Here is a 12690-nt window from a genome sequence, read left to right on the forward strand (position 1 = left end):
CTTTGTCCTGGAGTGGACAGAAAGAGGCCGCGCTGAGTGATGAATGAGACTAAACAGTGTTCTCATGCTCGGTGATTTTGATAAGGACATGCTACATGAGAGTTAAGAGCATTATAATTCCCTCTATCACCATATAAACATGTCACTTACCCGGAAAGCATACAATTTATTTGTACGTGGGAATGTAATTTAAAAATTTTCTGAAAACCAGATTGAATCTTGGGAAGCAATTTTCAAGTAAACAAAAACATACCACGTTAATAAGCACTGTATCCCACCCCCCCACCCCCCACATAATGTGTATGTACACATTTCCTCAAATTCAGACTATGGGTGGGGAGGGGGGCTGAAACGGAACCAACCTACTTGGATCCTACTTGGAATTTTACCAAAGACTGAGACCAAAAACAATGCCCAGCGTATTTACCTTTGTGGACAAAGCCCTCAGACCAGATGGACTGTGTAAATGGCTGCCTTTCTGGGTGGGAGACTGTAGGCCCCCGAAGCCCGCCGGGAGTGTGATGGGGGTGCCCCCGTGCAGGGGCAGGGCAGGGTGGGCAGGGGGCAGCCCTGAAGGACAGTCACGCTGTGGTCCCGCCTGGCCTCGCTCGTTCTCCCAACCTTGCTGAGCTGAGCTGGGTGAGCTCGCCCTCCGAGAAGGAGATGGAGGCTGAGCAAAGTGAAGCGCCTTCCCCAGCTCACCCACAGGGAGGCCGGGCCTCACGCCCGCTCCCTGGACCGCAGTGCAAGGCACCGTCTCCGACACCATGGCTGCCCACTGGGCTTTCTCAGGGATTCCGGGAGGGGCGGCTGGCCCAGAAGAACCACCATGACCAGCCGATCCCAATGCCCACATTGTAGCCTCAGGGATTCGCTCCCTTACTTCCAGGTTCTATCCTTGCTTTAAATGTTATTATCCCCAGAAAGAGACACGCTGAGTTAGGTGTTCTCAGTGTGAGCGTGCTGTTACATTGTGTGTGTGTGCGTGCGTGTGTGTGCGTGCGTGTGCGCGTGCGTGCGTGCTGGGGTCTGGAGAGAGTGGAGGGTACAAGAGTTGAGGAGGGCAAAATGGGGGCAGCCGAAGCAGCCAGACCTGAGGGATGGCATGAAGGAATCACCAAGGAAGAGACGCGCTGGGGCCCAGTGCTGAGGACCTGCAAGTCCGGGGCTGCATCACAGCGACCCAGGTGCCGCCGCTCGCCTAGGGCCTCACAGAGGCACCGAAGAAAAGCGCGCAGCCGTCCTCAGGAACAGAAGCGCAGGCAGACTACGCGGAGGGCTCTCCGTCTTGAACTTGCCAGATAATTACCATGAACAGCCTCTAACTGCTTGTGGCTGATGGCTCACTGAACATTCTGAGGCCATGAGGATACTGGCAGACAGGATAACAAGGGTACCTTCATGCTGAAGCTGAAGCTCCAACACTTTGGCCACCTGATGCGAAAAGCTGACTCTCTGGAAAAGACCCTGATGCCGGGAAAGGCAGGAGGAGAAGACCCTGATGCTAGAAGGCAGGAGGAGAAGGGGGCAACAGAGGATGAGATGGTTGGATGGCAGCACCGACTCAACGGACTGACCAAGCTCCAGGAGATGGTGAAGGACAGGGAAGTCTGGCGTGCTGCCAAGTCCGTGGGGTCACAAAGAGTCGGACACGACTGAGCGACCAAACAAGAAACTGTGGCAGGCAGACCTGGCTGCCCCAAGTGCCCACCGTCTTCCCACCTGCGCTCGGCCCACCCGCAGGTGTCCTGGGTGCCGCGGGGTGGCTCATTCCCACACAAGCCTTCAGGAGCTGCTCCGGGAAGACCCTGCATGCCTTGGAAGGCCCAGGCCTGGAGACTAGGCTTAGCAGGGCCTCCACGTGCAGGGGACGTCAGCCCTCCACCCCACAAGGGCGACCGGGGTGGTGGGCTCGCACGTGGGCAGGGCCTCCGTCGTGGCGCCTCTGACACCCTGCACGAAGCCCGGCGCTAACAGTACCCGGCACTCAGGAGGCCTCGGCCAGAGGGAACCACGCGGGCCCCCGTGACGACAGCAAAGCCGGCTCAGGCCTGAGGACACAGACGCTCAGCGGCTTCTGACAGAGGCTGGAGGGAACTCTGGGAGACAGAACCCCCAACCCTTACCAAGGGGACTCCGCTGGGTAGGACGCACCGTCCACCGGCTCTGGACCGCCACGCTCTGCCCCTTGTGACGTCAGCCTACAAGGCCGGCGGTGGGCCAGCTTTGCCCGGTGGCTGCCGACGGGCCCCTGCTGACCAACCTGCCCACGCCCTTTCCGAGGCCTCGGCCACGGTCCGTCCCACGCCGCGTCTGGGAAGGCAGCCTGGAGGCGGCGGCGGTTACCTTGGCGTACTCGAACATGCGCAGGTCCGTGTACATGTCGAGCGCGAGGTTCTCGTGCCCACTCCTCTTGTACAGTTTGGCGGCCTCGTGGAACTTCCCCTGGTAGGAAAACACATCTGCCAGAAACAGGTCATTGTTGGTCTCTCCCCGCTTCTTCCGCTCCTGGAAAAATTAGAAGCACAGGAAATGGTCTCCACAGCCGTGGCAGGAAGCGCCCTTCACAAAGGTTCGCTGTGGCTATTTCCAGTTAAGCCCCGGGGCCTTCCCACTGGAACCTACGCTTGCTCCTGGGCTGCTGGGTCTCTCACCTCGGTTTCTGGTGGGAACGCCTGACAACAAAAGCAGATTTCCCCCCCTCCCAGATGAGGGAAGATCAAAAGAGACGCAAACTTGTTTGTTTAATGGAAATTCCTCACAGCGGCTTCCTTAAATACCCTTCCAAGGAAATGACTGCATGGTTAGGATGGGGTGTCCTGCCCTCTCCTGGGGACCCCCAAGCTCCAAGAAATCCCAAACTCCCAGGCCTGGTTTGGCTGGGCTGTGACTCAAGATCATGGTGGACAGGGAGAGAAATTTTAGCATTTCCTCCTGAGAAAAAGACCATCAACATAGGATAACGAGTTTTACATCCCTTTCACTGCAGAGAAGGTGAGCAACGCTGGGTGCTGAGCACCCACTAGACGTCGGGTACCCCTCAGCCAGGGTCGCGCTGCCGCAAGTCCAGCCTCGGGAAAGGGGCAGGCAGGACCACACGGGGCTGGGATTGGACTTTGTCTGACTCCAGATGCTCTTTGCTCTACATAATACTGCCTTCGGAGACCAGTAACCGTCCCCAAGGACACACCTGTCGAGTGCACGCCCCGCGAGGCACGCGTGATCGATGCGTACATGATCACACACACGCAGAGGCGCAGCAGCTGCGGCTGACGAGGAGCGGGGCCCTCCTCCCGCCGTTGTGGGGGACAGCCATTAGCCTGCAGCTCATGCGTTTGTAAACACTTGGTGGCTCCTAGTCCCTCATCCCCGGCGGCTCCCCTTTGCTTGCTTTCTAGCAAGTGCACTGCAGAGGAGGAACACAAGACGCTGAACCAAACTCCTAGACACGCTGGTGAAAGTTACAACAGCTGGAGGCAACAAACCTCCCCACTGACACAGAAGAATTTATAAAAACCGAAAGGAAAACAAACCCAAACTGTACATAGTTTACGCCAGTCAGCTAAATAAGCCGACTCCTAATAGTAGGAAATAAATTAAAATCTCGCAGTGAGATAAAGAAATAGGTTTTGCGGGATGTGGAATTTAGGCCAAATCCGTTGCAGGCCCCAGAACCTCACTAGGATCAGAGCAAACGATTCCGCAGACTTAGCGAGTAAAAATCGCATGGACAGACTCTCCCGCCTGCTCTCAGCCCAGCAGCAGCTCACTGACCCAAGAGGTGCCCAGTAAGGAACCCAGGTTCTTTGGAATAATGGCAAATGCCTAGAAGCAAGCCACTGAGGCCTCCAAGCAAACAAAACGGATCCTCGCTCAAAGGCCCTTTGCTCTTTTTTCCCCAGAGGTAGTTCTTCCAACTTTCCTCTGCCTAGCTCAGCACACGTCGGAAGACACTGCACATGTGATCTCAGGAAGACGTGATAAACGGCCAGACTTGGTCCTCACAGAGGCCAGTTACTTTTGCACCGTGGCCTCGTCTTAAGACGCCTAGATCCAGACCGTTGACCTACAAACGTGGCCCCTGCTAGTCATAAGCAGTCCTGGCCACCATGGGTAGACGGCTCTGAATACCCCCTGCCCCAGGCAGGTAGGGACGGGACGGCACAGAAGACGCGCTAGAGGAGGGCGGGGGTCTGCGGGGCAAGCTCTGAGAGCAGTTTCTTAGAAGGTGACACGGCCCCAATTAGAGACCGCGGGGGCCTGGAAGACGGAACTGGCTTGAATTCCAACCTGGCCTTCTGCCTTGGGGATGCAGACACAGCCTCTCTGAGCCTTAGTTTTATTTCTCAAATAGGGATACGAAGAGCAGCTGCCTCGTGAAGCTGCTGTGAGGCTGTAAAATCGTGTACACGTGGATCATACGTGTGGCAGGGAGCAGGCACTCGACAAACGGCAGCGATCACCAGGCCGGGTCGGCTGTGAGCTCTGCAGGCCTCTCCTCCATGGGGCTCTCTGCCCAGGGGCGCGGCATGCAGCCTGGCCTGCGACAGGGGTTTATTATGCTGAACTGAGCCAGAGGGACGAGACATTTGCTGAATTCCTCGCGGCTTCCATATGTGAATTCAAATGTATCTCACATTCCCAGAGCCTCACAATAAATCTGTTCTGAAGCAGAAATACGTACACCTTTTCACAGACAGACGGCATGAAGAGACACCGGGATAGAGAGCAGTCTCCCATCCCCCAGCAAATGGTGCAGGTGGAACCAGCCTCTTGGGGCCCCCACCACCCCCAGGGTGGCTGATGAGGAGGGCGGGTTATGGGGAGGGCTCAGTGTTCCGAGGGTGCAGCCCTCCTCCCCAGGGCCTGTGCCGGGGGTGGGTGCAGACCACGCGCGTTTGGGAAATGCCGCCTCCATGGGCACGCTGTAGAGCCCTGGAGAGGGTGGTAACGAGCTAACAGGCACTGCGAGCATGGAATCCAGCTCCCGAGAACCTGTTTAATCAACCCTGCGAGGTCGGTCTCGTCCCATTTCCCAGGCAAGAAACCTGAGCTCAGACAGACGAGGCACCCGCCTGGCTCACCCAGCTCTCAAGGGACAGTCTGGACTCCCGGCTCCCACATGCCGGCCCCCTCCGCATGGCACCCTGCCCTCCCCCGGACACCCGTGGGCTCCTGCCACGTGTCCTCCAGGCGCCCACCCGCAAACCACTGACGGCGCGTGTGCGCTGCCCTGAGAAGGAAGAACACTTCATCCTTTACCTCAATGCTGCTGATGAGCTCTAAATACCGGAGGTCTTGTACTCTGGTGAAGGCCTACAGGGGAAGAAATGAAAGAAAATCAGCTGCCTTCTGGGCTTCAAAAGTGGGTGATTGGTTGGGGGCGGGAAGTGGAGCTTTAGAAAGTGAGCGAGTAAAAGGGGGGTGGGGGAAGAAGCGAGCACTGATTAATCACCCTGCGTTTGGGAGGGTTCTGCCTCTCACGGAGGCGGGGCTTTCTCCACAGGATTAGTCCATGCAAAGGGTGCATCACTCGCTTTGGGATTAGGTCAACAAAACCCGGATGGTGCAGCTGGCAGTGGGGCTGGCTTGGGGGATTCTCTATGCACAAGGGAGGAGCAGGCGCACGAAGCCTCTGAGGCAGCAATATGGGGGGTGGGGGTGGACAGGGACCGACTGAGGAGAGACCACGTCCACCCTAGTGACCGGGACGGAGCGCGGGAGACAGCTGTGCCTTCCGCAGTGCACAAACACAGGGCGGCACTGAGGGAGGGGACGGGGGCCGAGCTGAGGAGGAACAGACACGGCTTCTGGAAGGAAGGGGGAGGCGGGCAATGAATCACTCCTCATCCCTGGAAGCAAACTCTTAAGTAAACCTGACAGGTGCAACTTGACATGGACTCACTGTAAAGCCAGAGATTTCAACCCATGGGCTACCAGAACACTCTAGGCAGCCTTCTGCAGGAGAATGGCTGTTTACTAAGCCTCTCTTGCAGCTTTCAGATCCCGCAAGGGCTGGAATGAAGCACAGCCCACCCGTCAGGAGGCTCTTCATGGGCTTTTGCTGCCAGCATCCTCCCAGGAGTGCTCCTCTGCAGCATCCCATGGGAAACGGGCTGACACATGCCTGCAGGAGGCAGCAGATTCAAGAGCCTTAGAACAACCACCCCAGCCAACTGCCCTCTTTGCTTAGCTGCATGACACCCTCCATCCTAAAAGGCCGGGGAAGTGGGCAGGTCATCCGGCCTCCAGCTGCCTCACGGATGACCACAGAGTGACTTCATCTTTTCATCCTGCAGGGCCAGGCGTCCTGTCAGGGGCTGGAGACCCAGAGACCGCTACAACCTGGCCTTTGCTCCCTTCTGCAATTCAGGGGCCCATATTCTAAAAGGGGAGGCAGGCAGGTGAAAGAGACCACGAAGCCTGCCTGAGCCAAGAGCCGTATACTTGCAAACTGGACGCCCTGGAGGACGCAGACTTACTGACTGGCAACGGGCAGTGGCGAGAGGCAGGACTCAGCAAAGCTCTGAGGGGCAGGAAGCTGACAGATGGCACCCCTGGAGAGGGGTCCTGAAGGGGTCAAGCAGGCATCACGTGAGCAAAGGGATGGACGGCTCAAAACAGCCATCTCCACGCAGGCTCTCACAAGCCACCGTCCAGAACCGGGCTTCCGGAAGCAACGTGACAGGAACGTCCGGCCAAGCAGCAGACAGGACAGAAGGAGCCCTCAGGGTCTCAGTCCTGGCTGGGGGCCTGAACCTGCCCTGGCCCCACCTCCAGGCTGCCAACAGCTTTCTCCAGACGGGGGCAAGGTAGCAGGTCCTCTCTGCAGGCCGTCTCGGTCTGCTCTGCTGGGATTCCAGGCCTTGCTACCGTGAGAAACCTGTCTCCCAGTTCCTTCAGCCCTGACACATTCTGCAGAGTCAGGGGTGCCCTGGTCGGAGCGGTCAGAGTCACAAGGCCCCGGGATAACCTCAGGGAGGTGTGGGAACAGAGTTCTGTTGAGGCCGCCGGCCGGCAGGCCAGGCAGCTTTCCTGCGCCACCTAGTGGAGGCGCTGGCCTATCACAGGGACCCACCCTGCACCCTCCAGTGCCTGGGAGTCTACAAAGCAGCAAATCGCAGCCTGGCGGTCCACAATCTGGCTAAAATGATCAAGTTCCAGACTAGGGTTAAAATTCTGTGGGCTTCACACAATAATCTCTATTCTCAGGGAGGGTTTAGGGGATACAACATGGCGGGGAGGAATCTCAGGTTAGTTTTTGTCCAATCAAACATCTGCTGAGCTACTAACGGTCTGACGTACTGTGCTAAGCGGGCTTCCCAGCTGGCTCAGGCGTAAAGAACCCACCTGCCAATGCAGGAAATGGGGGTTCAAGGGGGTTCGACCCCTCGGTCAGGAAGATCGCGTGGAGAAGGAAATGGCAACCCCTTCCAGTATTCTTGCCTGGAGAATTCCACAGACAGAGGAACCTAGCAGGCTACACTGCATGGGGTCGCAAACAGTCAGGCATGACTGAGCAACTGAACAACTGCGCTAGGCAGTGCTGGCTGAGTCTGGGAAGAAACTGATGCCTAGCTCCTGGGCATAAGGAACTGACGACCTCTAAGGAAGACTTCTCACTGCAATCCAGGCTAAAAACAAACAAAACACCGTCTAGGACTCCTGTGTCATCCTTCACCTCTCCTGGCATTTCTAGGGGGCTGTGGGGGGCGGGGGGGAGGGTTGGTAGTGGTGGAAACCCCTCCACAGACTTGCCTCCTCTGTCCTCTGAGTTCTCAACAATCCCTAACAGCCCTCCCTCCTGTTACCACTTTTCTGACACTTAGTAGATCTAAGACTGATACAGATAATTACTACATCATGATAATCTTACTCGTTTTAATCACGGCCAGCCTTTGGCCAACCACTGCCAGTTTTAGAACCCTTTCTCCCACGCGGGGGTGAAGCCTCAGGACAGCAGGTCACGCAGGTGTCAGGCGGTGTTCTCCCCGTCCTGCTGAGGGAGTGGGGGGACGAGGCTCCCTGGGGCCTGCCAGCCGGAGCGGCACAGCTGTGCCCAGCCAGGCTGCCCAGTCACCAGCCAGCCCACACGGGCACTGCAGCCCCCAGCCCGCCCGCCCAGCCCCGGCCTGATCTCCATCCACTCTCTTCTCAGGGGCAGCAGCCTCAGCCGAGCACAGGGCGGGCACCACCCTCTTCTGCAGCCCCCTGCCCGCCAGCTGGGGGTACGGGCTGAGGACCTGGTCCATAGACCATGGGAAGAAAAAGACGGGAGGGGGAAGGTGGGGGACACGACTGGAAGCCACCCATTCCCCCACCTCAGGCTCCAGATGAAAACCTGTCTCAGAGACGTGGCCGGGCTTTTTCTAACGTGTGGAAAGGGGGCAAATGTCTTCAAGCATTTCTGGAGTTTTAACAGGCTCAGCCAGGCAACGCCACCGTGAAGCGAGGCGGTGAACCAGACCGGGAAGGTGTCTGTGGAGTGACACTGGGTCAGAATCAGAGAACCCGACCATTTCGTCCAGTGGGCCTAGTGGAGCGCCGAGAAGAACCGCGCCGTGTAATAAACGGCCTAATACCGGTAAGTGCTCTACCACCTCCGACCGCGTGCCGACGCGGGGCAGGCGTTGGCTGGGCGCGGACGAGCGCTAACAAGGCTGACGGCAGACGCTAAAGCATGCCCCTCTGTGTCGGGCTTTATAGGTCCCTACAAGTCTGTGAGAAGGGGGCCTGTGGTCACCCAGTTCAAACACGTAAGCAACCTCGGCAAGGCTGCGAGCGGCTGAGGCTCGCCGTTAGAAGGTGGCTGAGCTGGGGCCCCGGCACAGGCCAGTCTGAGCCCAGAGCCCAGGACAGCAGGCTTTGGCCTCCACCAGGGGCCCCGGCTTGTGCGGACGGACACTCACCTTCTTCGCTGTCTCAAACTCCAGTCCTTCCAGGGCTTCCATGGCCAGCTCGCGCCAGTCGGTGTCTGTCACGCCCAAGCAGGCGATCTGGTAGGCTTCTCGGAACATCTTCCTGTCCAGGTACTGGTACATCGGCGCTGACTGGAGGGTTCGGCAACAGAAAGAAGACTGCTCTTAGGGCAATGCGCAGAGTCAGAGGCACACGAAGCCTGACCCCGCAGAGCTGGGCCGCAGGGACCCGCCGCACCCAGCTCAGGCTTCCCCCCGGCCCCGCTGACGGCCTTCCGTCCGGCCCCTCTGTTCACAGCCATTGAACCATCGTGTTCACAGCACAAGCCTCCGCTCGCCTCCCCTCCACCCTCAGTGGCTGCCCCCACCTCCGGGGTGGGGGGGAGAGGGGGGCCTCATCACTCGATGTCACCCTCACCTGGACTGCCTTTGCCCCCCCTCATTCTTTGCAAAGTACCTAAGTCACTTTGTCAGCCACTCAGTTGTGTTCAACTCTTTGCAAACCCATGGTCTGTAGCCTGCCAGGCTCCTCTGCCCATGGAATTTCCCAGGCAAGAATCCCGGAGTAGCTTGCCATTCCCTTCTCCAGGGGATCTTCCTGACCCAGGGATCCAACCCGGGTCTCCCACACTGCAGGCAGGTTCTTCACCATCTGAGCCACCAGGGAAGCCCGAGTCACTTCACAGGCCCTGTTAAAATGTCACTTCTCCCAGAAGACCCTCACTGACCCCTCCAGGAAAGGGGTCTTCTCCTTGTCCCGACCTCAGGTTCTATCTTCATTACCAGCCTCTGCCCTCAAGGCTTGCGCAACCCGAGGGTGGCGGCGGCGTTGGACTGGCCTCCCCCAGCAGGCCCTCAGTCTCCGTCTAATGCCTGTTCACTCTGCTGAAGGAATGAACGACGTTACCAAGAGGAAGAGGCCTGGCATGGCCTCCTATGAGGCGACCGAGAAACCTGCGGATCCCAAGAAAGGCTGCCCTCTCCTCGTCCCTGGCGCTGGGAACCTTTCTCCCATCCCTGGCCTGGGAAGGGCTGCCTTGCCCTGACGCCTGTGAATGGTTCCTAACAACTTCTCTTTTTACGTTTCCGAAGTGCTTTTGGAGTCCCACAGCCCTGGGTGGTAGGTGTTGTTGATGTTCGGTACCTCAGTCGTGTCGGACTCTTTGCGACTCCATGGACTGCAGCACGGCAGGCTTCCCTGTCCTTCACTATCTCCTGGAGCTTGCTCAAACTCATGTCCACTGATTCAGTGATGCCATCCAACCGTCTCATCCTCTGTCGCCCCCTTCTCCTCTTGCCTTCCATCTTTCCCAGCATCAGGGTCTTCTCCAATGAGTCGGCTCTTCGCATCAGGTGGTTAAAGTATTGGAGCTTCAGCGTCAGTCCTTCCAATGAACACTCAGGACTGATCTCCTTTAGTATTGACTGGTTGGATCTCCTTGCTGTCCAAGGGACTCTCAAGAGTCTTCTCCACAGTTTGAAAGCATCAGTTCTTTGGTGCTCAGGTGTTATTATCCCCTGACTACTGCCGAGAGACCGAGGCTCAAGTGACCTGTTAAGGACCTAGAAGTGGAGCGTGGAAGCCTGGGGGTTGGACTGGGGGCAATCTGACCAGGTTCTATGCCCCTTTCCACTTCATGTGTGTGTGTGTTCTCTTGCACGTGAAAACAAGTGTAAACTGGGCCCTGGTGGCTTTCACAACAAAAGGCCAGTCAGTGGGCTGAGGCGCTGCCCCTGCCCAGGCCTCCCAGGCAGTGGACATCAATCAGCCAGCACTTCTGTGCTAATCACTCCCAAATGTGGGGCTGGAAGTACTGTTTTCTCCATTCCCGGACTTTATCTTAGAAATTTCCTGGCCTGTTTTTTAGCTTTAGACTGAAGGAAACTGACAGCAAGATTGCTCTGAATGCTCACCTTTTCCGCCTGGCAGCCCCACCCAGCTCTCCTCCCTTGAGGCTGGCAGCAGGGCGTGAAACCGGGAGTGGTCCAGCTAGAATCCTGGCCTGACGAGGCCACATCCTAGCTGAGGGATTTGGGGTCAACGGATCAGCTTCTGTTTCCACGCCCTGCCCAGCCCACTGGCGACCAGTGCGTTAAGAATGAGAAGGTGCCGGGAGAAAGCGAGCCTGCTCCCTCCCGTGTCGCATTTCTCAACACAGAACACACACCTGCGGCTCCTCTCCGTCCTTCCAAGCCTTCCTGGGTTCAGATCAAGCATCACCATCTCACAGAAGCCTCTGCAAACTCCCCGAGAACAAGGAGCTTTCCTTTCTAAATTCCTCTGGTGGACCACCTTTGTTCCAATTTAGTTGTTTTGTAGTGTTTGCTATTTAAAGATCAGGAATAATAATCATAGGAATTGGGCCAGACAAAATCAGAAAGATGGACGCATTGAGCTCCACTGCACAGAAGAGTGAGGCCCACAGAGGGAGAGGGGCTGCTCCAGGGCGGGGCTGGTTAGGGGGCAGGGTCAGAACTCAAAGCTGGTTGTCTCCCCTCAGGGGTCCCCCAGGTGGAGCCCCACGAGGGCGGGACGGGGACACAGATGAGCACGGAAGCCAGGGCTGAGACACGGGCTGGCCTGGGAGGCGCATTCTGAGAACGGGCGCTTTAAAAGTATTCAAACCGAACAAATGCCCTCTGAGCTCTGCTCCATCTCACTGTCGCATTCCAAGCATGAAGTCACCGCCGCCCCAAGGAGCCGGCCCAACCCGGGGCTCGCCGCTCTACTTGGCAGCCCTGACGAACCCGTTCTTGCACAAGATGATGTCAATTTCGAAAGGAAACCAGAAATCCCCAGAGCGGGCCTGCTGCTTTCTCCCTCGCCTCTAGGCCAAAACCACAGGCCGGCTGGAGGCAGGGGTGACAGATAAATCGCCTTTGTCTTGGGGCTGCCTCTCCTGACCCCTGGCAGCTCCGAGCTGCTGCGTCAGCAGGACGGCCCTGGTGCGGCCCCGGGGGCCCTGGCTCCTGAATCTGCAGGGCTTGGCAGAGGCGCCCAGGGCTGCCCCTCCAGCTCCTCTGGGCCGGCCACAATCAGGGAGCAGTGAACTGTCCTTTATCTTCGAGGTCAGGGCGGCAGCACTGGAGGAAAACTCGCGCTCAGCTCGGCCTGTCTGCTCGATGGAGGAAGGCTGAGTTTCCAGCGGCTGTGGGGCCAGGGCGCGGGCTGAGGGGCAGACGAGGGCTGTGGGGAAACGGTCCTGCGGGGTGGGGTGGGGGGGCAGTTCTTGCCCCTCCTCCTGCCCCGATTCCCCCCATCTCTCCCCTCCTTTCTTTGGCTTTCTTGTTTGCGCTCTCCTCTGCCTCAGATCTGAATTCCACTACCATGTACTGAATAATTGCCCTGTGTCAGGCTCTATTCATTCCCGAAGCAGTAAGTAACAAGGGCACCATCGTCAGTTTAGAGGGAGAAGCAGACCCCAGCCCCGCCCTGTACAAGAAGCCAAGGGACCTCCCTAGTGGTCCAGTGGTTGAGACTCCGCACTTCCAGGGCAGGGGGTGTGAGTCTGATCCCTGGCCGGGGGGACTAGGATGTCACATGCCTCCTGGCACAGCAAAAACAACAAAGCCAAAGCAGGGAGCATGAGTGAAGGTGAGACGTCTGGAGGGGGTGCAGAGGGACAGAGCCCAGCCAAAGGGCGATCTGGAGACATGTCTACAAATCCCCCACATGACTGTGACCTTTGACCCAGCAGTTTTCACTCCGAGGAATGTATACCAGTGAGCTCTAGCGACTGGTGCAAAGACCTGGCTGGGAAGATGCCCGCCA

At 57.8% G+C, this 12690-nt stretch overlaps 1 protein-coding gene across 3 annotated transcripts in view; it reads right to left on the bottom strand.

Moving 5' to 3' along the window:
- Positions 1-12690, bottom strand: part of IFT122 (intraflagellar transport 122) — a 65534-nt gene that overhangs the window by 17678 nt on the left and 35166 nt on the right. For all 3 annotated transcript variants that reach the window (XM_065933938.1, XM_065933940.1, XM_065933939.1), the window contains 3 exons: positions 8910-9050; positions 5263-5316; positions 2347-2508 (listed from right to left, as the gene is read on the bottom strand). In XM_065933938.1, coding sequence (XP_065790010.1) covers positions 2347-2508; positions 5263-5316; positions 8910-9050 — 357 coding nt within the window. The remainder of the gene's footprint in view (positions 1-2346; positions 2509-5262; positions 5317-8909; positions 9051-12690) is intronic.

Source organism: Muntiacus reevesi, chromosome 4 (genome assembly GCF_963930625.1).
Source record: "Muntiacus reevesi chromosome 4, mMunRee1.1, whole genome shotgun sequence".
NCBI lineage: Eukaryota > Metazoa > Chordata > Mammalia > Artiodactyla > Cervidae > Muntiacus > Muntiacus reevesi.